General features: G+C 46.6%; 1 protein-coding gene and 1 long non-coding RNA gene across 3 annotated transcripts; one reads left to right on the top strand and one right to left on the bottom strand.

Moving 5' to 3' along the window:
* Positions 1-4,370: 4,370 nt before the first annotated feature.
* On the bottom strand, positions 4,371-19,208 carry WNT5A (Wnt family member 5A). Of its 2 annotated transcripts, none has more exons than XM_048047543.2 (5): positions 18,157-19,208; positions 15,299-15,432; positions 13,870-14,135; positions 8,726-9,018; positions 4,371-7,234 (listed from the first exon to the last, which is right to left on the bottom strand). In XM_048047543.2, the coding sequence occupies exons 1-5, from the start codon at positions 18,160-18,162 to the stop codon at positions 6,776-6,778; spliced, it is 1,158 nt and encodes a 385-aa protein (XP_047903500.1). In that variant the 5' UTR covers positions 18,163-19,208; the 3' UTR covers positions 4,371-6,775. The 2 variants fall into 2 exon arrangements, with proteins under 2 accessions (XP_047903500.1, XP_047903502.1); XM_048047545.2 differs by lacking the exon at positions 18,157-19,208 and adding an exon at positions 15,820-16,074.
* A 7-nt stretch (positions 19,209-19,215) lies between these two features.
* LOC136791657 (uncharacterized) lies at positions 19,216-23,038 on the top strand. Its single transcript, XR_010834046.1, has 2 exons — positions 19,216-20,219; positions 21,357-23,038. It is a non-coding gene; the product is annotated as an uncharacterized lncRNA (long non-coding RNA).
* The last annotated feature ends 805 nt before the right edge of the window (positions 23,039-23,843 follow it).

Below are 23,843 nucleotides of genomic sequence, written 5' to 3'. Positions count from 1 at the left end.
CTGCTCCAAGCAATGGCCAGTTCCAGTTTGCTTAGAGATTACTGTTTACTACTCTAAGGTTGCTGATTTACAAAGCGAAGAGGTACTTGAGAAGTCCTTCTTTAAGGACTTAGAAGTCCTAAGTCCTTTAAAAAAAAAAAAAAAAAGGAAAAAAAGGAAAAAAAAAAGCACTTACCAAGCATTAGCTCTTCTGAAATCAACAGCCAAGGAAAACAAATCCTAGCCCTTACTTAAGAAAAGTTGTGTAAAGATTGCAGTTCTTTTATGAAGAACAACAGGAAACCCTCCCAGGAGCTGGGCTTGTTTCCCTTATAGAGGAGACAGCAGGCAGCAGCCAACACTGTAAAGCCAGCTGCTGCCCTGCTATCGGCCAGGGGAGCAGAGGGCACCGGTGAGGGTGCTGCATTCTGCAAGGTGCCCTCGCAATGCCAGCTGGCACTGGGACCAGGGGTCACCTGAGGAACTGCACAGAGGTCATCATCTTGTGTTCCTTCACTCAGGCTGTGCTTCCCAGAGAAGGACTTTCAAAAAGTAATTATTTAAAAAAAAAAAGAAATTGTGGAATGGGCTGCCTTATAAAAACAAAACCAAAAAAGAACTGTGAGACACACTATAAACTCTACGCTTTGGTTTGCATTTTTTGAATTCCTTGCAATGGATCTGGAATAAATCAGCAATGGGTCAAACCAGTTCAGAAAGTGTTTGAATAGCTGCCTATGGAGTGTTCAGGGGTCCTCCGTCAGCTGAGTATTTTGACTGCTGCTGTTCAATTACCATTTGAGAAAGCAGGACTGCTGGGAAAGACAGCACAATGTAAACCAACATTGGCTATAAAAGCATACGGTGTACCAATATTCACACTGCACATCCTGTGTTTCAGAGCCATTACCAAAAGCAACTTTGCATCACACCACTCAGCGATGCTCCTAGCTAGCGATGTTCAATATAGTCACAGATACAAGGTCCTTAAAAAAACACCATGAAAGCCCAAACTACCTGATTGTATCTCTATAATAGAAACACTAATTGACAACAAATTATTATTTTGCGCTTATAAATTGTATAATGACGAACATACCACATGCATTCTAGGCTTTCTGTCTGCACTGGAAATCAACCGGGAAATTAGGAGGTATGGCGTAGAAACATCACTACAAATATACTGTATTACTGCTTTTGCAGCTGCAGTCCCAGAATTTGTTTCACAATAATTCAGTTAGCCATGTTTAAATAACCAGCCAGCAGAAGAAAGGCTGATATATTTCATACGCATTCTGTTTGAGCAGGGGGGGCCTTCATGTCTGGTCGAAAAATATCAGGCTCATATGACACCACCAAAGTCAGGAGAGATGCCTAACCATAACTAAAAGCAGAATTTGGCCAAGACAATTGGAAAATACCAGCAGAGCATATACAAATGCACACACGCAACCTCATATAATAGCAGCAAATAAGAGATTGATTTTTATAATCACACCTTTTAAAAAAACAAAGTTCCACGTACAAACCCCTCACTGCACTGCTCCATGGTTAGTTTCTCCCACTGCAACATCAACAGATACATATGAGCCTTTAGTAGGGGAGAATGTTTTCCTTATCTTTTTCTTTTTCTTTTTCTTTTTCTTTTCTTTTTCTTTTTCTTTTTCTTTTTCTTTTTCTTTTTCTTTTTCTTTTTCTTTTTCTTTTTCTTTTTCTTTTTTCTTTTTCTTTTTCTTTTTCTTTTTCTTTTTCTTTTTCTTTTTCTTTTTCTTTTTCTTTTTCTTTTTCTTTTTCTTTTTCTTTTTCTTTTTCTTTTTCTTTTTCTTTTTCTTTTTCTTTTTCTTTTTCTTTTTCTTTTTCTTTCTTTTTTCTTTTCTCCTTTCCTTTCCCTTTCCCTTCCTTTCCTTTCCTTTCCTTTCCTTTCCTTTCCTTTCCTTTCCTTTCCTTTCCTTTCCTTTCCTTTCCTTTCCTTTCCTTTCCTTTCCTTTCCTTTCCTTTCCTTTCCTTTCCTTTCCTTTCCTTTCCTTTCCTTTCCTTTCCTTTCCTTTCCTTTCCTTTCCTTTCCTTTCCTTTCCTTTCCTTTCCTTTCCTTTCCTTTCCTTTCCTTTCCTTTCCTTTCCTTTCCTTTCCTTTCCTTTCCTTTCCTTTTTTTTCTCTTCTCTTTTTTCTCTTCTCTTCTCTTCTCTTCTCTTCTCTTCTCTTCTCTTCTCTTCTCTTCTCTTCTCTTCTCTTCTCTTCTCTTCTCTTCTCTTCTCTTCTCTTCTCCTTTCCTTTCCTTTTTCCTTTCCTTTCCTTTCCTTTCCTTTCCTTTCCTTTCCTTTCCTTTCCTTTCCTTTCCTTTCCTTTCCTTTCCTTTCCTTTCCTTTCCTTTCCTTTCCTTTCCTTTCCTTTCCTTTCCTTTCCTTTCCTTTCCTTTCCTTTCCTTTCCTTTCCTTTCCTTTCCTTTCCTTTCCTTTCCTTTCTTTTTTCTTTTTTTCTCTCCTCTCCTCTCCTCTCCTCTCCTCTCCTCTGGCTGTTGAGGATCTTAAACACAGTTTGAAGAGTGAAAGAGCAGATCTGGACTGCCTTCCAAACTGACTTAAATTATAGATAAGCAATTTTAGGACTGACACAGTCAACAAGTATAATATATATATTAATATATATATAAAAGAGACTTTTATTTTTCCCCTTTTTTCTTACAGTTTCCTCTAGAATATATTTCAGAAAGAAAAGAAAAAAAAAAAAGTGTCCTTCCTGATTCAGCAAAAGCACTCTTTTACAAAGAACATCTTAATGGTTTAGAAATTATTTCTCAAGAACCCTTACCCAAAAGGAAAGCAGTCTTTCTGCCAGCTTCAGTGACAATTTCTACAAGTTCTGTATCATCTTTGTCAGGTCATGAAACATGTAAACATGAAACATGTCCTTAAGAAAAGGAATGGGTTTGATGCTCTTTTCTGCATGTAGTGCCTGACTCGAGGCTGCCATTCACTTCTTCATGTTCACCCCCTGTCCTGGTTTTCGTCCTGCTAACACCTGTGGCTTCAATATTTTGCAAAGACGGGGTGAGTATTCGTATTGGCAAATCCATAACCGGACACAAAGGTTTGAGAAGATCACTAAAAATACAAGATTCAAATCCAGGGGTAACAGCATTTTTAACAAAATTAAACAGATAAACTTTGCTGCAAATTAAAAACAATTCTCTTGTATCTGAGCCCATAATGACTATTTTGAATACAGTTATTTACTGCTGCCAATAAAGAAATTTTTGGTAACTTTTCTGTTATTGGGAAGAGTTTGAATACAATCCAGTCCAAAAAAATGCTGACTTTCCTAAATAGGGGCTGTGTTTTTGCAATAAAGAATACTGGTCAATATACAAGTGAAGGAAAACTGAACCAGATGTCAGTAATAGGACCACAGAATGTTGCATTTGCCCAGAATCGCTATTTTAAACACACGATGTTGGTCTACTGGTTTGTGGGATAATACATTCTTGGCAGCCAGAAGGAGTTTCGATACATTAGAAGGTTATCCTTGGGAGAAAAAAAGAAAAAAAAAAGAAAAAAAAAAGGAAAAGGAAAAGGAAAAAGAGAAAGAGAAAGCGAAAAGGAAGAAAAGCAGCAGAAGAGTGGTAGAAAAGGCCACTAATTCATGATGCTCTCTACAGCACAAAAAATAAATAAGTAAATAAATAGAGATTTATTTAGGAAATCAGTTCAAAGAAAAATCAGTCTCAAAACAGAAGGCTTGGTTTTTATATTAATTTTCGTTTTCTGTTTTACTTCCTTGCTACCAATACTTTGCATTTTTTAGGGACTCGCTGCTTTCTGCCCACACACTCCATTTCTGAGCAAGTCTGAGGACAAACAGGTGAGCTTCCCTTGTGTCAGCCTCTGTGCATCAGGCTGGGGGAACCTCACCCCCAGAAACCACGCACACAGCCCAAACCAGACAAAACCCAGTCCTGAAATCTTATTCGCCTTGGAAACCACAGGAGGATCCTGCTGCCACCACGGGGATTACGTGAGGAAGTTGTCTGCAGCATCAGGTCATGCTGCCCCAGAGTTGCTACAGCAAGCCCTGGACGCCATTTCCACACAAGCAGCATTAGCCCCAGCCCCTACCCACTGCCAACAAAGCCCTTAACCCATCTAACCCATCCCTAAAATGCTTTCTAGCTCACATTCACAGGGATTTGGGCTGGGATTTTTTGTTGTTGTTGTTTTTTTCCCTCCACTTAAAAAGTAGTTATATCTGTATTCCTTAATATAGAAATAAATTTTTGAGATGTACTTTGTTTGTTTGGCAAACAATCACTTCCTTGCTTTACCATGTAGTAAATTTAAAAATCATCTCTGTTCATTGTTTTAACAAATCCTCCTCTGAAAGATAATTAAAACCACTTCCCAATATACAACCAAAGTTTTATTTTATAGTCTATCTTCCATTATGGCATAATCCTTTCTTTAAAAAAAAAAAAAAAAGTGAAATATACAAATCACGCAAGACAGAAATATGTACATTAAATGTACAGAACAAAGGAAAGGACATAGAAGATTTACATATCTGAATGACAAGTAAAATATTTTACATTAAATAGTGTTTTAATAGCTAGGATCATGAGATTCAGTTCTGCTCAGACAAAAGTCACTAAAAAGGAACAAGAGAGAGGTGATCCAGCAAATGAAAAAAATGATCATGGTTTTTGTATAATAAAAACCAAAAGTGACATATTCAATGAATTAGTGCTTTATTTATCTTACTTTAAAGATATTCTTTGCAAACATCTGAAGATGAGGGGTAAATATGTCCTTGTACAGTAAATTAAGAGCAATAAAGCGCCATTTAAGAAGCTGATAAATGATCAAGATGAACTTAATGATACAGCTTATAGGCTGGTGAAAAGTTAAGGCTTTAGTACAACTAGGCTAAAGTGAAAGATTTTCCTCACTTGGTATCTGCAAAACCAATTTCTTGAACTTGTTGGATGGCACTGAGCTGGAATGAGGCCTCTGAACCAATAAGGAAATCCTGTGTAAATACATATTGTTCAACAAATAATTCCCATTTCAAAAACTAAAAACCAAGGGCCAAATGCAGCACATTTTGGAGTTTTAAGTTGTCTCCTTTCAGCAACTAATGATGCCTCTACAGTGTAAGTGGAATAGAAGTATCTCCAGACCAGTATCAATGCAAGTGCAGGGTGCTGCCTCTAACAACTGACCAAGAAAGTCCTGAAGCTGGAAAAAGGCTTACTTCTTCGTGATAATCCTTAAAACTCAAATTATAAAGGCTCTTAAAAATAATAATAATTAAAAAAAAAAAAGTTAGATTCATCAACAAACCTGAAGAGATCTGGAAAAGAAAATGGGGGATGAACTGCCCCTGTAATTTAGAAGTTTTATTATTTCTTAAATCATTAAAATATATATGTACAAAGAGCTTTGAAATATCAGACACCAGCAGACCACAGTTTTCCCATACATATGTAACTGCTCACGTATAGTCTGAACAGTTGTAGTGTATATCTGCAATATATTACCTAAAGCATGTGTATTAAAGACATAGAATGATAAATTTGGTATTGCTGCAACATTTCATTGAACTATAATAGCCAGTTAATGTTATTACAGTATGAAACTATTGTCTCTTTAAGTGAAAGCGTTCCCAAAATCTGCAAAAAAAAAAAAATAAAAATTAATCATTCCAAGAGTGGCTACCTAATGATTTATTTTCTCTCATAAAATTAGAGAAGTTATTTGTCAAGCTGTGTTTCGAAAGATAGCCAGCTATTACACCATTTTTAAGGCATTTTCAAATTTGGGGAATTCTGTTTTCAAAGGGCTTTCCAGGCTGGGAGACTACAACTTTGCAAGCTTGCAACTTCGCTGCCTGCAAGTACGCAGCCACCCTCCCACCAGGCTGCAGTGCCCCACACAACCAGCACCTCGTTGGCTCTTGATACGCTGCTCTGTGGGATGAGATACTTGAATGCCACAATTAGCTAATAAGGTCAAATTCTCCCTTGCGGAATATTTATGCTATACATCAAGGCAGACTTTTTGTGTCTTTTTGCTTTTTTGGTCTTGGTAGGTTCTGGAGCCAAATTCAGTGAGTCAGGAATAACGCAGTTGAAGCCTTTATGATCCTTTGCTCTTTACCCTCCAATGACATTGCATACTTAAGCAGGCACATTCAGATATGCAACTGATACTGCACTTCATGATGAATATACCACCCCTTATTTACAGAGCCCTAATTGTACTGAATAGCTCTATAAACCCTATTTTGATAACTACTAGTGTCTGAAATCAGAAGTCACGGACAGGTCTGTATGTTCCTCACATCCATAAGGATTGTTCTAACATCCCAAGCACATTACATGGTTGCTCTGCCGACTGCACATGTATTATGTCCCATGGGACTAAATTAGGATATGTTGGATTTTCCCCTCAAACTACTCTATAATTTTAAAGAAAAGTCAAATTTTTTGTTTTACTTTGTAAAATAAATATCCTCAGGTTCTCCCCCATTATTGCCAAAAATATAAGCCGCACACAGTTCTGGGATGGACACAGAGAGGGTTCCAGGCACTTCTCTTTGCAACCTTTGCATTTTTCTTTTTTTTTAAATTTTTTTTAATTTCTCCTTCCCCCTGCCCTTTTTTTTTTTCTTTTTTCTTTTCCTTAAAAGAAGACAACAACTCATTGGACTCTATAAATAAAGCGGAGATAGTCCTGTGGAAGGGGAGAGGGGTCTGCACCCCTTGTGGGCAGGTGGCCACAGTTCCTCCCACCTCGTCCGTCTCCTATTTGCACACAAACTGGTCCACAATCTCTGTGCACAACTTGCATTTAACGTAGCAGCACCAGTGGAACTTGCAGTGGCAGCGCTCTCGCTGTACTGTTTTGAACTGGTCATACCCCCGGCCGCAGCACATGAGTTCACAGCCATCCATGCCCTCCGAGGTCTTATTGCAAAGGCGGCCCTGGGTACCCAGGGACCCGGTGCTCTCATTGCGCACACAGTAGTCGGGGCTGGGATCGATGTAGACAAGGTCGTGGATAGTGGGTGCGTTGAAGCGGCTGTTCACCTGCACTAGCTTGCCCCGGCTGTTGAGTTTCATGGCAGCAGCACTATCGTATTTCTCCTTCAGGGCATCGCCTACCTTGCGGAAATCGGCAAGCTGCAGCCAACAGGTCTTCAGGCTACAGGAGCCAGAGACACCGTGGCATTTACAGGCCACGTCAGCCAGGTTGTACACAGTCTGGAGAAGGCAGGGCGAGAAAGGAGAAAAGATGGTGAAAGATTAGCATAACTGTGACAGCATTTATGCACCTCATTTCTCTGTCCCCTTCCCCCTTCTCCTAGCATCCTCCTCCCTCCTGCAATACAGTGGGAAGGCAGAGTGCAAGCTCACCCCATGCACCCTTGTTAACCCAGACAAGGGGGCAAGGGAGAGGGGAGAGTTTTTGCCAGCCTCTCCCCACCACACAGACAGCCATAGCAGCACACACACAGACCAGACAGCAGCATCAGTCATGCTGCATTCAAATTTTAGGAATTTGCTCTCATGCCAGCAAAGGATTTTGCTGTTTCATTGAGAAATGTAAAACATCCCTTTAGTTTCTATTCGAGTTACTCTCTCTATTGATCTCAGCTTGAGGCTTCAACTAGGGAAAGAGTTAAGATTCCTCTTGTTCCTGGCTCAGTTGCAGCTGATTGTCTACTCCTGGCTCAGCATTCCCCTCCTATCCCAAATACTGCTCTACAATAGAGACTTCATCCAAGAAGAAACCCCCAAACACCTATGGGTGGAAGACAGAGCTACACAGCAATATCCTCTTTACAAAGCTTTGGCAGGGAAATATCTCTCATTTGCCCTGTACAAATAGAAATGAGAGTCAGTGTTGACAGTGCCCCAAAAATCCTGGGGTCTGACACATTAGATGATACCGTAGACAACTTCCACCCAGCAGTTACAGAAAGTCTCAGCGCTGCCAAATGGCACTGCAAAGATGAGGCTGAGGAAGGAAAAAGCTGCTAGTCTCCATAAGCAACCGTGAAAGTGTCATTTTTCTTCTCACTAATGGTAAATTGGCCTGTCCACTGCTTTCAGACACCCTCCTCTCACATTTAAATACTATTAATTTTCAATTATCTTTCATCCTTCTTCACCTTAAAACACAAGTGTAAAGTCTCCAGCCGACTATTTCTGGCACATCAAGCTCTAGGAAAATAATGATTTTGGCTCTTCATATTCAGACTATTAAAAAAAAGTTTACACCAGTTCATTTAAGGCATTCTTGAGATTAAAGAAACCATAAAGACATATTTAACCATAGAAGATGATGTTTTCTAATAACATGGAGGAGCTTTTCGCATCCTCAAAGCAGGAAAAAAAAAAGTGGGAACAATCCTACAACACTATTCCAGATGATGAGGCTCAGTGCATCCCTCTTCCCCCTAGCACACACGGCGCCAGCTGGAAACACAAACTAATAAAATTGTACAGAAAGTGTGCAGCGTGCTAGGCACTTCTACTGAACCAGCGTGGAGGAAAACGCAACCCACTCTGGTCCTGGTCCTTCCATGGGAAAGGCAACCAAGAGCAGCACAAATTTATACGCTCTTCACCCACCTATACCTGCATTTTCTATTTTCTTGTCTTGCCTATTGAAACGGAGACAAGCTTGGTGGCAGATGACCTCCCAGGCTTTCCCCAAAGGGAGGGACGTGTGGGGGCAGAGGGACTTACTCTCCTCCCGGCCTCGTTGTTGTGCAGGTTCATCATGATCCGGGCGCTCTCATAGGAACCTCTCTGGTAAACTCTCTCCCGCTCCCGGGCGTCAACGAACTCCTTGGCGAAGCGGTATCCATACTCAATGTTGTCCCCGCAGCCACCCCACAGCCAGTCCCGGGGCAGGTCCTTGGGCCGCGCAGCCCGGCTGCAGCCGCAGGAGGAGAGCTCACCCTCCCTGCAGGCGCGGCTCATGGCGTTGACCACCCCAGCTGCGCTCACCGCGTAGGTGAACGCTGTCTCCCGGCTGCCTGCACGGAAAGATGAGCAGTGTTACGGGAGGACCTTCATCCACCACCCCAGCCCACCCAGGGGACCGAACCCTCCAGGAGCCTCCAAAACTCATTCTCCTACTGAAGGGCAGAGTAACCCTGAACAGTGCTCCTCCAAAAATCTCTACTCCAAAAACAACCCCACCAAATGAACCCCACCCTCAATCCCACAGGAGCACATGAGGTGTTTGTGAGGAGCAGTTGCCTCTTGTTGGTAGTGGGGAAGGCATGGAGCTGGAAGGAAGGATGTGGCAGGGCAGCGGCCCCGAGCAGGCCACCAGCCAGGCCATGGCAGCCCTGCCTGCTGGGGTAGGGAGGGGAGAGGAGAGGAATGAAGTAGGCTCCCTGCCCTTCAGAAGAGAGAGATGGTAAATGCAACTTTTAAAAGGCCTGGTTCTTAAATTACTACTTCTCAAAGATGATTTATGCACTTCTCCCCCTTGCTCCGATTTACTTAAAGTTATAGCGTTTTACAAAGCCTTCTGGTATCAAAAGAAACGCACAGCAGAATTCCACACCACTTCTCACTCTGCACACAAGCCACTTCTCTAGGAGGCTAATGAACCTAACAAACAACCCGAGCTGCTCAGTGCCCAGCACTCCAGCTCCTGTCGATGTGGCAGGTAGGCGAATCTATGGACAATTGTTTCTACCAATTACAGGGAAGAAAAAACCCATGGCACAAGCAGGCCTTGAAAGTTTTATTCTGTATCTGGTGCCCTTAAATGCCTTTAAAACCTCAAGTTTCAAATTTGGGGAAGAAAAAGTTACAATCCCAACAATGCAAGACTTGGCTAAGTAGCACCCTCTTGATGGTATCTAAAAACACCTTTACGTAGAGCTTGAATTTCCCTCTTTTCCAAGAATGCCACAAGTTTTGAATGAAAGTAGAAGGGCTTTCAAAAACAAGCCAAAATAACAAACAAACAACAACAAAAAACAACACCCTACAAAACTTGTACCAGAGATCCCACTTGCAGTTTGCTTTTCATCTTAAGATACAGCATCCCACTGGGTCTTTTCCAAGAAAGATTCCCAGAATAACTAAGAATAGACTAACTATAATCTTGTTATTTTCAATTTATATGAGTTAAATTCTATTCCTAATCTTTATTCTAATCAATAGATCAAGCTAGTTTCCAATCTTGATTTTACAAGTTTCTCAGGGAACAGCATGGGCCTTCGTAAAATTAGGGCTCTAAGAGGCTGCATTTTGGACATATCCTATGTATTTAGGCAGCAATATTTTGAGGCAGAAGCTGTTTGTACAAGGCCTACCATAACAGGCCAAATCTAATAGGAGCTTTTGAGCACTTTTGGAACATAAATAATTCACAGTCTGGTCCATATTTAACATCAAGATGACACTACACTCAGAGCAGCTTTGTTAATATAACAGCTGTCATCCACTGGATTAATTCTAGTAATAGATGCTGTTTCTAAATGGGAAAAAATCAGAAGTCTCATGTTGGGAAAGATCACATTTAAGGAAGATGAGAAGCACTTTGCCCCCTACTTACAATGCTCCATTCTCCCTGACACCTGCTTGGGAAAGTACTTACATGAATTATGGGTATAAAGGGTTACAGGAGCAGCCTTTTTTGGTTAAAAAAAAAGACTTGGCTTTATGTGCTGACTTATGCCTTGCATTTAACGCAAACTATAGCGGGGGGAACCTCATACAGATTTTAACGTTCCCGTTTGTTCTGTAACACACAATTCTGGATTAATTCCTTAAGCAAAATTTCCACTAGATTTAGAGGAAAGAAACATGGTCTGCTTTGGACCACAGGACTCACCTCTTCCGTTCCATTTTATTCTTTTTCTTGTTTAATTAGTTTGTGCTTTCGCATGGTTAACAATACTGTTTATTGCAGGATTTAATCCCATAAAGCTAACTTTTTTATTATTATTAATATGAATTATTATCTCAGAGTGTATTTTAAAGAACTTGTTTTTAGTGGGACAGAGAAGAAAATGCTGGGGTACAGAAAAGAGAGTTGCCCCCAAGCTCCCTCCGTGAGCATTTAAGCAAATTATAAAATAACATCAAGTGCTGAAGCAGACTTCAAGCCCACACAGGCTGCAAGTCATCACTGCCTGAAGTCATCGACCCCAGCAATGCATGAAGGGTGACAGTTCCACATGGACAAGTCACTCTAAATTTTCTATTATTTATTTATTTTTAAGTCTTTAGGCACAACTGTGCTTTCCTTCACTGTCCGATCTATCTTTTCCCACAGGCCAGCATTTCCCTCCATTGTAGCCATGGCAAGGAAACACACATTCCAAACACATTTGAGTCCCTTCTCTCCCATATACAAAACATAGAAATGGAACTGTTCAACATCCATACTCTGTAGGAAGCCACCCACAGAGCAAGGAGCTGAGCCTTGATATATCACTTGATATGAATAGTTCTGCAATAACAGAACTTTTTTTTTTTATATACCTGACCATAAGATACAAAATGTTCTTTGTCCTGTATTTTGAAAGCATTCAGCATCAGGCAGCAGGCATGAATAGACTGGACCCCAACTCCAGCAAGCTGCTGGGGGAGGATCCAGTTATTTTACTTCATGTTAGCACTTTGCTGTTTGAAAGCCCAACCGCTGCCAGCCCCGGGCCTGCCACAGAGCCAGGAGATGGCGCAAGGCGGGGAAGGCAGCGAGGACCACAGCCTGACCTGGGAACCATCAGCAAAGAACAAAAGCCCTGAAACTCTGCAGTTCAATAAGCCACAGAGCAAGTTTCCAAACCCAGTGCTGGGTTTATTTGTACAGCTTTAGCTAACTTTGCCAGATAAATCCTGGAAGAAAGACTGTCCATTTATGTGCTGCAGTAATTACTGCGTTGTCAGTCAGTGCTTTGCTTAGGCGCTCCTCTGTGCACAACCAGCAAGAGAGTTAGCTCAGATGACAAAATCCTCCCAAACTACGTGCATTCAGTCCCCGGCTACAATCTTCTCACATTGGTGAGAGTAAGGAAATGCTGACAGCCTTCGACAAGTCAGCATAAGGCAGGCTGAAGTTAAAATGGATGAGGCTCTAAAAGTACCAATTTTTCCTTCCACTCAGAGGACGAGCAGCTGGTCATTACCGAAAGGTCAGCATGAAATAATACAACTGGTACCGACAACACCTTTCTTGTTCTCAATGAATACACTCTTTAGGATCTTTAACTCTTGAATATGGCCATTAACCTTGCTTCCATCTGCAATTAGAGTAAGTGGCTTAATTACATGATAAATTGCTGTGTAGACATCAGCTAACGCAGTCATATTCAGGAGAAGGGTGCGGCAAAGTTATTTAACTTGAAAGAAACCAACTTTAAATAGATCTGTCATACTTCGGGAGGGCAGAAACTTCTATTCTGGAGACAGACACCACAACTCATGGGCCTGATCCTATACATTTCTTCACACCAGTAGTCCCCTTGAGCTAATTTTTACTTGCTTGAATAATAAATAAGGGATGAAAGGTGAAGGCCCAAATTTCAAACAGATTATTTTGCTGGCATTTGTTAGATTATTAGAACAGGAAGGTCTACAGAAAGAGTTTTCTTTCATGTTTCATATGCTAGTAGACTTCTGCTCAGGTAGGGCAAAAAGTAAACTCTACAGGGGGGTGTTAATACTGTGCTTGGAAAAAGTCTAAGGAAGATTGTTTGTCTGAAACCAGCTGTTTCAATTAGATACTTTTATGCAATAGATTTTATTTGGAGATTGTCAGACAAATAAAAACAAACTCCTTTTTACAAACACTGAGAACAAATATGAATTGATGGTATTCCTTCAACTTTTACTGGAGTTCATGCATTTACTGATAAACCTAGCTTGGATTTGATTTTAAAACCCTCCTTTTTAAAGCAGGCCAGAAAAAAAGCTGAAATAAAAACTTTTCTTTAGATCTCCAGGTAAAAAGCAATGCTGAGTTTGTTAGTCACTGATCACTAACATAGAAGTTCAAAACTGTCACACAGAGAAACAGCTTTTCCAGTTGCTTGCACAGGATCAGCAATCCAACCTGGGGAAGTCTGAGGAAGGTTTCACCATGGACCCAGTTCAGTAGCACTAGTTAAAATTTTGCCAAGGACTTTAAAACACAACGAGTTCCTTAAATGACAGGAAAAGCAGGCAGCACGTGAACACTGGAGAAGCACATTTCAAAGACAATCTGATAGGGAAAGGGTTGGGTGCCCACCAAATTGCGATAAGAAGTTAAACAGGAATCTGTATCTCCTACCAGCTACGTGATTACATCAAATGCAAGTTGCAAGGACAATCACACGTTCTGCCCTGACAGAACTGATTTCAAAGAGATTACCCTGCCGTGCTATTTTTAACACAAACCTAGCTTCCTCAGAAAGAGAAAAAAGTTACCATACCTGGAAATAAGCAAGAAGGAATTGCCTATAAACACTAACAGACAGACCAGCAATTTTCAGTTAACCTCCAGACCAATGCAGCCACTAACTTTGGAACTAGATAGGGACATCTTTAATTTTACAAGACGCTGCTGTTTTTAATTCTCTTAGATTGCCTTTATTTTGTCTCAGGTTTTCTAAAAGGAGATGCCAGGGACACATTTTCCTTTCTAGTGTATTCCCATATGCAGATGTATATTCCTACTTTGTTTTCCAACAGACATGGCTGGACAGTGGTGGGAAATCACCTCCAGCTAAAAATAATTCAACTCCTTTGCCAACTTTTAAAAACACTTGATCGTATACAGTGTGCAGTAAGAACCTGGCAAGAGCTTCAAGTGCAGAACATTATGTGCCATACATACCCTTAGACAAGAGTTTAATCATAAAGATGTTGCTTCCTACCTATCTGCATGACTCTGCCAAAAACAGAGTTGTTGTCCACAGTGCTGCAATTCCATCTTCTATGTCTGAACTGATACTGGCATTCCTTAATGCCGGTCTTTGCACCCTCTCCAATGAACTGCATATGGTCCTGATACAACTGGCAGAGTTTCTTCTGTCCTTGGGAAAGCCCTGCTAGCTGGCTACATAGTGGCTGGGCTCCTATTATGTATACCTCTGACATCTGAACAGGGTTCATGGGGTTCATAGGGTTCATCCCTAAAGACCTGCATAAAGAAAAATTTCGATTAATAAAGAGAAGACAAAAACGTCTATAAATCCCAAACAGAACTGTATTGTATATAAGCATTGAGCCTCCTGTTTTTGCTATCAAGATGAGGAAAAAAATAACAAAAAAAAACTAACAACAAAAACACATAAATATGAAACTTACTTTAAAGACAGCACAAAAGTTATTATATCCCATCCATGTGGTTATCACCATACATTAGGGACTGAAGTAAGACACAGACTTGGAAGACTTGCACTAGGCAATCTTTCACTAGCTCAAATGGACGTAGTAAAAATAACAGAAGCCACAAACAACGGCAAGGCCAGAAAATACATAAAGTGAAAACAAAAAAAGCCCCCCAAACCCACTCTATATTAACACACATTTTAGATTTAGGTCTGGATTTTCAATCTGTTCTATCATAAACAAACAGGGAAACCTTTAACATGCCAGAAGTTGGAAACTTGCTATAGACTACTTCCAGCTTCTTCCGAATGACACAGAAAAACAGAGGCAAGTATAATCACCGTAAACAAAATCAACTTTGTTTTCTTAATTCTTGAAGTACTTTTCACACAATATTTCAATTAGAAAGTGGCTATTAATCTCAACAGGATCAATTGAAACAGCGGAGAAACACCTATTTCAAGAACTCCCCACATCGTACCCTGTAGAGAAACAGATAATTTGCCAAAACAGAAACAAAAATGTACTTTTTTGGTAACAAAATATATTTATAAGCATTTAAGCCTTAAGCTTATTGGAAAACTTCAAACCTAAATTTTAATCTAATAGAGGTTTTCAGTGGTAATTCCATATTTTCTTTTATACATAAAAAAAATCTAGTCTACAGGAGTTGAAATGACTCCTTTAAAAGAATGCAATTCTAGAAATTTAAAGATGGTCAAACCCAAAGAGAATCTACTTTAAACCATTCTAAAAAAACTGAGTTTTACAACACAAGATCCTACACAATTCTGCTTGCTCCAGAAACACGTTCATTTTACTACACAACGTATTACAGCTAAAACACGACTCCCCTGCTGTCTCCTTCATGCACTGCTCCCCCAGAAACAAAGCACATACGAAGTAAATAGACATTTAATCAAGCAAAACTTGACTCCCCCTTTTAAAATCAAGTCGATACGAGATGCTTACCACCAAGAGCTGGCTTCTATTACAACTTGGGTAAAAGAGGAGAAAATGGCCAGAGCCACTATGAGGTACTGAGAAGCCATTGTACTGCCAACTGTCCCCAAAGCACCTCCTTGGATTAATACTGCAGTGGATTTCTAGAGGGGGGAGAAAAAGGATCAGATTGTTTATTGCTTCTCAGACCATTTTCGAGCATTCAAGTTTAAACAACGGAAGTATCCGGGCCCCTTTTAACTTGACGCTGACTCGCCTGCCCTTCTCCCCGCCGGGGCTTCGGTGCCAGGTCGCGGCTGCCGCGCCAGCGGGCACACCACCACCCCCGGCCAGAACCCACCCACGCCCCCCCAAACCCGGACACCGCCTTCCCGGGGCGGCCGCACGGCGACCCGTGCCGCCTGGCCCCTGCCCCGCCGCCCCCCGCACCCTGCCCGGGACGGGACGGGACGGGACGGGGCGGGGCGGCAATGGGGGGGTCCCGGGGGTCCCGTCCCTGCTCCCCTCTTTGCCCCAGTGCCGGGCATTACCCCATTGCTTCCCGCTCCGGAGTCAGCATCCGAGCAGGACGGGGGAAGCAGGTCCCCGCAGCCCCCGCTCTGTGCTGGCGCTGCGGTGACAGCCCCGACGGCAGCGCCCGAACCGGTTGGGGTCAGGGTTGGGGTCGGCGCTGGCCCGGGGAGGCGGAGGGGACAGGAGCCCCAAGCGGCGGCCCCACAGTGAGTAGGAGGCCGGCTGGGGAGCCAAACGCTTCCCCCGACAGGTCCCGCGATCTCCGTCTGCGTCCTCACACGGGACTCTTTAACTCGCTAACCAGTCCCATTCAAGTTTTTTTATTTCCCCTCCCCTTGGAAGGGAGGAAAAAAAAAAAAAAAAAAAGACATTTCGACACTTGGGGGCTCCCTATTCATTCTCAAAAAGCCCTTAATGCCGAAGCCAAGGTGTTCTTAATTCTAATTTCTTTCTGTTTGTGAAGGGTCGGGAGAAGACCGGGGCTGCCACGGAACCTGCCTGGATACGCGTGGGGAAGGGCAGCCGGCAGCACGCGTAGCCCTGGGCGAAGCCTCCCCGGCCCTGGCCGCCCCCTGGGGGGGCTGCACAGCCCGGGGGGGGGTCCCAGCTCCCCGGTGCCCGAGGCGGGGCCTGGGGTCCGGCAGCAGGACCCCGGCGGTGCCGGGAGAGGTGCGAGAGCCGGGGCTGGGCAAAGTGTGGCTGGAGCTCGCTGCGGCTCCCAAACGCCAAGGTGTGGTGGTGCTTTGGGGGTTTTCTCGGTTTGCTTTGCTGTTTTTGAACCAGGAGCTATGCAGCTAACACCACAGAAGTGCCACGGTTCGGAGACCCCCAGCTCGGTGCCTGCGGGGGGCGGCGGGGCCGGGACGTTGGGGCCAAAGCCGCGCTGCCTCGGCCCTCCCCTTCTAAGAGACCTGGGTGTCCCCTTGGGCCCTGCCGCAGCCCCGAGCCCCCAGCCCCGGCCCGGCGGCCCCCGGGGAGCCCTGGCGCCCCGCTCCCAACAGGGGGCGGCCTCGCCCCGGGAGGCGTTGGGGCCGGGCGGCTGCTGCCCCTCCGACGGCACCTCCCGGCCCGCAGCGGGCCGCTGTCGCCTTCCTCGTCCTCCCGAGGCAGCGAGGCCAGGCGGGAGGAGGCACCTGCGCCCGGGGGCCCGGCCCCTCCGGCTGACAAGCTGCCATCAAAAACAAAAAGGGAAAAAAAAAAAAAAAGTAGGGGGGAATTCGCCGGCAGTATTGGCTATCAGGAGTGTGAGGCACCGTTTTCAACTTTGTAGGGCCACCGAGATTGGTTTCGGGTATTTAATGCACCCCATGCGGAGCCCTTGCTCTTTGCTGAGATGAAAAGGGAGGCTTTTACAGATCCTGCAGCCGCGGGCTCGCCTGTGATCCTGTTTTACACGGGGTGTCTGGAAAGCCTGCGAAGGCATCTGGTTTTCTGGGAGCACTACCTGCGGGAAGGCGGCATCCAGAGCCCCGGCTCCGGGGGGCTGTAAACCGCGGGCCGGCTCCGCGGTGAAGCCCCCGGTCGCCCCCTGCTCCCAGCCGCGGCTTTGGCAGCCCCTCCAGGCGGTCGGGAAGCCGGGCGCCTCCCGGCTCCCGGCCGCGGCTCCCCGGGGCCGGTCGCGCACCCCCGGCCCGGGGGGCAGCCTCGTTCCCCGGCCCTGCTGAACTCTCCGTGACCCTCCGAGTGCAACCGATTTAGCATCCAACTGACAATTAAAAACAAACAAACAACAAAAAGCCAACAGGCTTTCCAACATGGAGTCCTCGCAGCGCCGAGGGGACCCGAGGAGCCTCGCTCCTCCGCTCTGCCCCAGGCGGGACCCTCTGCAGATGCAGAGTGATAATCTCCAGAAACTTAGAATAAAATTAAAAGGGGGGGAAGAAGGGGGGGTGACTCTGGGTCCTCCGCTGGCCCCCAGCCAGCTCTCCTTAAAGGTACAGGCCACCATTAGCGCCGACGTTGAGCTCCTCCATAGCGATCCTCCTCGGGAAAGTTTGGGAAGTTTGGAAAGATGTCTTTAACTCGCCCTGGGAGCCGCTGCCAGAGAGATGCACCGGGACGCGGCGGGCAGAGCCAGCCCGGCAAGTGTCCTTGCGGCGGGCAGCTTCTCTTCGGGGGGAAAATTGAAAAACAGAATTAAAAAAAAAAATAATCCAGGAGCTTTTTTCCAGGCGGGGAGCAGCGGGTGAGGGCGCAGAGGTGGGAGCTCCCGGCGGCGGCTCGGGGGGGGGGGGGGGGGGGGGGGGAGGGCGAGGGGCGCCCCGCGCGCGCCGGGGTCCCGCACCCCGCGGAGGTGCCGCCCGCCCTGCGCGCCCCCCGTGGGTGCGGGGGCTCCCGGCCCCGCACGGACTCACCTCCATCGCCGCGGGATCACCGAGCGAGAGCAGCCAAGTAATCCAAGCAGAGCAGGGGGGGGAAAGGGCGAGGCGAAAGTAAAATCCTGGTTCGCAGGAGCCGGGCGGTATACTCCCTCCCAGGCAGCGGACGGCGGCGGCGGCTGCCGGAGGAGCGCGGGGGCCGCGGAGCTGGCGGGGGGCGGCGGAGCGGCCGCGCTGTCCGGCGCAGGCTGAGCGTGTCCGACTGCGGAGCGGGGCACCAGTGCAGCCTTCTTTCCAAGGTCCATCAGCAATCGCAGTAATTAGGGCTTTCCACCACCAGAAGAAGGAGGAAAAAAAAAAAGCCAAACAACAACAACAACAACAAAAAGCCAACCCAACACACGCACACAGCGCCCGTGGGCGTGATTGCGCGGAAGCAAATAAAAAAATCTTCACAAGCGGCAGCGAAAGCGCCGCGGGCGACGATCCGTCCCACCAGCCCAGGTGGTGCCGCCGCGGGGCTCCCCGCGCTCCCACCCGGCCCCCGGCGGCGCGCACCCTGCGCGGCCCCGCGCGGAGCGGGTGAGGGGGGGACGAGCGGAGCCGAGCGGGCGCAGGGCTCCCCCCCCCGGCCGCCCCCCTTCGCTTCTTTTAAAGGCTGGGAGTTGCGGAGCCGTGCGTCCGCGGCTGCAGAGCCATCCTCGGGCTGGCTCCCTCCATTTTACGCACAGAAGGAAAAAAAAAAAGTCAAAAAAAGAGCCCAACTTTAAAAAAAAAAGTTTCTGCACAACCAAGGAAGGGGGAGGGGGACCCTTGTGCACGCGTGTGTCTGTCTTAGGGGGCAACTGATCCTGCAAGGCGAGTAGGGGCCGGGGGAGGGGAGAAGTCCGGGGCTTCAGGAGCTGCGGCTCCCCCAATCCATCGCGGGCAGAAGCCCCCAGCGCCGGGCAGCGAGCGACGCGGGGCGGCGAGGGCGGCCCGTCTTCCTCGACTCTACCCCCCGCCCGCTGCAGCCGACCCGGCTCCCCCCGCGTCTCTCCTTCTCTCCTCTTCACCCCGCTGCTTAAAACTGTTTTAAAAAAAAAAAAAAAAAAAGGGAAGAATGAAAAATAAAAAAAAATGTTGGAGAGCCAACGGCAGCCGAAAAACTTCCAGCGGAGCGCATGCGCTCGGAGCCGACCTATTGCAGCCAGTGCTGGATTTTAAAGCTGTATGGCAGCGAGCGGGACGCCGCTGCAGCCCCGGGGCGGGCGGGGATCGACGGGGCTGCTGCGGCCGCATCGAGGCCCGGGGGGGTGCCCCTGGACCCGCTTGGTCCTGCTGCGCGGTCTCCCTCCGCGCAGCATCCAGCCTCCCCGGCCGACCTCCCCGCGGCAGCGGGGCCCATCGCGGCCGCCCCGCCGCTTATCCGGGGGGGGGGGGGGGACGCACGCGCACCCCCCCCCCCCCCCAGGACGGAGATGTGCCGGGTGGCCCCCGCGGAGGCTCCCCCCGCGCACATGTGCGCGCAATGTGCAGCGCACATGGTCGAGCCGGAGGGGGCTGCACCGGCATTCCTGGCGAGCGGCTCGCTTGACAAGCCTTGTTTATCGCTTGCTCCGAGAAGCGGGTGCCGTTCCCCAAACGCTGGGGGACGGAGCGGGCTCGACGGCTTGGGTTCCTCCTTCTTCAGCGTCTTTTTTTTTTTTTTTTTTTTCCGCCGTAAATTTGGCAGGTTGTTGACAAAGCTGTTTGAGTTAAATCACGTAAGCTCCATTGAGCGCTCCGGCCGAGGAAGGGCTTCGCGGCCCCTTTGTACTTCAGAGTGCTTTCACCGCTCTGCAGTCCCCGGCCAGGGTTTTTTTATGGCACCTCTCCCATCTCCCCGCACCCCGCATCCAGCTCCGCGCTGGTCCCTCGGCGGGGGGCTGCAGGGGAAGGGGGGGAGGGGGTGCGTTATCAAAGCGGCGCTGGGAAACCCAAACGGGCTGCGAGAGCAGCTCCGCTATCAATAAACGCGTTCCCTCCTTCAAAGCCATCCCGGCGCGAAATAAAATCCCTTCTGGAGCCCAGCGGGGAAGGCACATCTCGGCCGGTCCCTCCCGGCGCTGCACTGCCAGGTAAGCACAGCCCCGCTGCCGCTCCGGGCGCCGCTGCGCGCCCTCCCCGCGGCCACCAGCCGGGGACATCCCCCCTCGCCGAGCCCCCGATCCCTACTGGCCACCCCCCTCATCCCCGCCGCCTTGCCCGGGGCGTCGAGCCCCGATGGCGCCCCCCGGGAACCGGGAAGCGCCTTGCCGGAGGAGACCCCCTGGAGGGTGTCGTGGGGCTCCCCCGGGATGGGGTCGGGTCCCCCCGGGGGATGCTCGGGCCGCACGCGCGCAGGGACGGAGCGGGGCGGGGGGCGCGGAGCTCCCCAGGCACCTGCCCGCCGCCACCGGGCCCGGGGCCGCCGTCGGAGCGCTGCCGGCGGCTGCCTTCGCTCCCTGCTCCCGGAGCAGCCTCCCCATTAGGCGGCTTCGCGGCCCGAGCTGCGGTCCGCTGCTCCATGCGGCTGCTGAGGAATTTATAAATGAGGTGTAGCATCAGCTCCCCGGGCCGGGAGGTGTATGCCGGAGGGGGGAGGGGGTGGGTAAAGGGGTTGCGCGCTCCTTTTAGGAAGACCAACCTTAGTTTTGTGCCTAGTAAATAATATTTTATTGCCTCTGGTTTACTGTGGCATTTCAATTATCCCCTTTAGGAGTCTGCAAACTGCGCAGGTTAAAGGTCATTTCTCAAATCACTAGAATTAGTAAAGAATAGCAGAAAATTGTAAAAAGGGGAGGGGCCGTGCCGTAGAACAAGCAAGATCGCCTGAAATAAACTAATAAAGAGCCCTGAGCTGTTTGCCTCTCTCATCTGCCCTCCAGAGTGGTTTCCCACTGTGCCCCGGCACAGTGCCGTTGGGCAGGGCTGCAAAAAAATTAAAAAAAAGTAAAAAAGGCAAAGCCCACACCGGCTCTGCACCCTTGCAGGGTTCCCCAAGTCGTTGCTCTCAAAAAGAAAAGCAAAGAGGGAACTTATAAATCACGGGTGAATTTTTAAGCCATGGCGCATGGAAGTGGAAATAAAGGGCAGAAATCCAAACATCCTGCAAGGCTTTAAGAATTTTAATTTCTCCTTGCTATTTAAAACAGCTGGGTGAAGCTAGAGGGGGCAGAGGGAGAAGTATTGACAGTGTTACAGGCGTTCGTGCTGCCATAGCCTTTGTTTTGCAGGTTCGCTGGTGCTGGAGCTTTTAGGTTAACTGGACAATGTTCTGGTGTGCTTTACTGCCAACATCCAAGAGTTTTCACGAGGAAAAGAAGAAAAGAAAAAAAAGAAAAAAGAAAAGAAAAAAAAAAGAAACATTAAGTAATGTAGTAGGAAGTGCAATGATACCACTGAAGGTCCGAACAGCAGAACCCCGGAAGAACAACACTGCAGGCTTTTAGGGATGAAGGTCTGCTCTAGCGCTGCTAGCTCAGCAATTCTCTATAAGACAGAAAAAGATTATTTCTGGCATTTCAGATGTGTTTCTGCCATTCTTTTCTGCAGAGTAATGCATTTAACAAAGGACTAGTCACATTGGAATATTGTATGCATGTGTTCATTTTAACGTTCAGTGCTGCTGTGTGATTTATATCTTTACACCTTGGCCAATGGCAAGTATCCAGTCAGAGGCTGATAGGCACGTTTTTCCATCACAAAGAACCCATTTGGGAAACAGAGCTTTCTAGGGAAGAAGGTAAATTGCTGTATGTCTTTTTAGTTCGTCATAGCATTTGAATCCATAACAATAGGAATTATTACACATGTCACACTGAAACCTTGTGAAGGCATAACCCATCTGCAGCTGCTTTGGTGTTACTATATATAGTCCATCCCTGTATATGTTTTTGGGGGTGAGAGCCATGCATAGCACCGTAATGACCATTTGGCAAAGCAAACATGTCACGTTGCTTTGAACACATAACCTGCACTCTGCCCACCAGCACATCTTCCCGAGGGTTGACTTTTTTATTTTAAGCTTCGAGGGACTTAGATGTAACTGTCTTGAAATCATATATGCATTTTCCTAAGGCTATTTTCTTTCCTAAAACATGCTATTGCTTTTCTCTACAGACCACCCTGTCATCCAAAAGAGGGCTAAACTACAAAAGAAATGCCAAAGATGATTTTATGCCAAATCTTGCAATAATTGTTATGTTCCTATATCCTCAGCCACTAGAATCGAGAAATAGCATGAGAAACTCCCTTTCTTTTTCAATATTTGTTTTATATTTCTAGCTCACGTGACTGCTAAAGAAACTTTGACAAGTTAAAAGACTAGAAGACAAAAGAAACACTTTGGATGTCTTCCCCCATCCCCTGCCACTGCCCCAAATTCACGATGTTGAAAGAAGCCAGGACATTTAGGAACAGCAGTAACCACTAAAGAGGAAGAAATGCAGAGTCTAGCCCAGCATTTGTCTTTACCAGATGGAGACCTATGTTACATACAGTGAGATGCAAATAAGAGGCAGCAGGCAACAAAGGAAAACGTAGAAGGTAACAAAGTCACACAGATTCTCAAAGTCACACAGTATTTACACCGATCTACAAACCTGCAAAGTCTGTGGAAAGACATACACCATTTTATATGTGAATTAATGATAACTATACCAATTTGTTATTACTACTAATGAACTACATAACAAATACACCCTCAAGACACTCAGCATTTGTTTGCATTATCACCTGGAGAAAGACAGTTGCGGACTCATTTTTGTTTTTCAATGTGCAAAATGGGCGAGTTCTTTTCATTCCCTCCTCTCCTGAGGGCTGCTGAACCTTGCTGCCAGTGCTGAAATTGCTGCGCAGGTACCATGCGTGGGTGAGTTTGGTCATGGAGGAAAATAAAGGTACAAGAGAATCTTCATGAAGATGAGAACTGACTCCAAAAGCTGTTGAAGTGGGATGTCAGGTGGATGCTGCATCTAGTGGGGCACAGGGAGCCACTGAGGTGAGGTCGGGCCACGTGGCAGATGACCAAAAAACACCCTAACAATCTATACTTCGTTGCCCCTCAGTGTCAACTGTTGCTGTTCATGGGGAACTGGTGCCGTGGGCAGCTGCATAACCCAGCCCTGGCTTGGGCACACCAAACTGACGGTGCAGGTGCTGACACCAATGCAGGTGTCCAAAGGAGGTGTTCAAGGTGGCCATGACACCTCTACAGCTGACAGGACATGGGAAAGCTGCCTAGGCCTTGGTTTTCTGTATTAATATAGACCACAAAACGGAAGCTTCTGGCGTTTTTCTCTAGAATTTGTTGTTGAAGGTAATCATCAAAGAGCTAACTTGTGCCCCAGGAACATTTGTGGCCTTCTCCATCCTGCCTCTCTTCCGGCAGGCGTCCTTCTCCTTGCACCTTTTGCCTTGGCTCACAAGCTGTGGCTCTTTATCTCAGTGACACCCCTCCTGTCCGCATCTCAGCCATGCCCCTCCTGCCACCATATGTCATTGGAATGTTTCAAGTAGTGAGTCTGGTTTACTTAAAGAATAGTGCTTTTACAGGAATAATACTTTGCTTTGTTTCCATTAGGACCTTAAAAAAGAAAACATTTATGGGAGGAAAAATAAACAATCCCACCACCACTCCTTAACAACAGAGTACTTTCCCTCTCCTAATGCTACCAGTGCCTTCTTTCAATGAGGCCGAAGGCACCTCCCACAAACTCTGG

This window comes from Anser cygnoides, chromosome 10, assembly GCF_040182565.1.
Source record: "Anser cygnoides isolate HZ-2024a breed goose chromosome 10, Taihu_goose_T2T_genome, whole genome shotgun sequence".
Classification (NCBI taxonomy): domain Eukaryota; kingdom Metazoa; phylum Chordata; class Aves; order Anseriformes; family Anatidae; genus Anser; species Anser cygnoides.
Note: the sequence above shows the minus strand (reverse complement) of the source record. Positions and strands in the feature narration are given on the sequence as shown.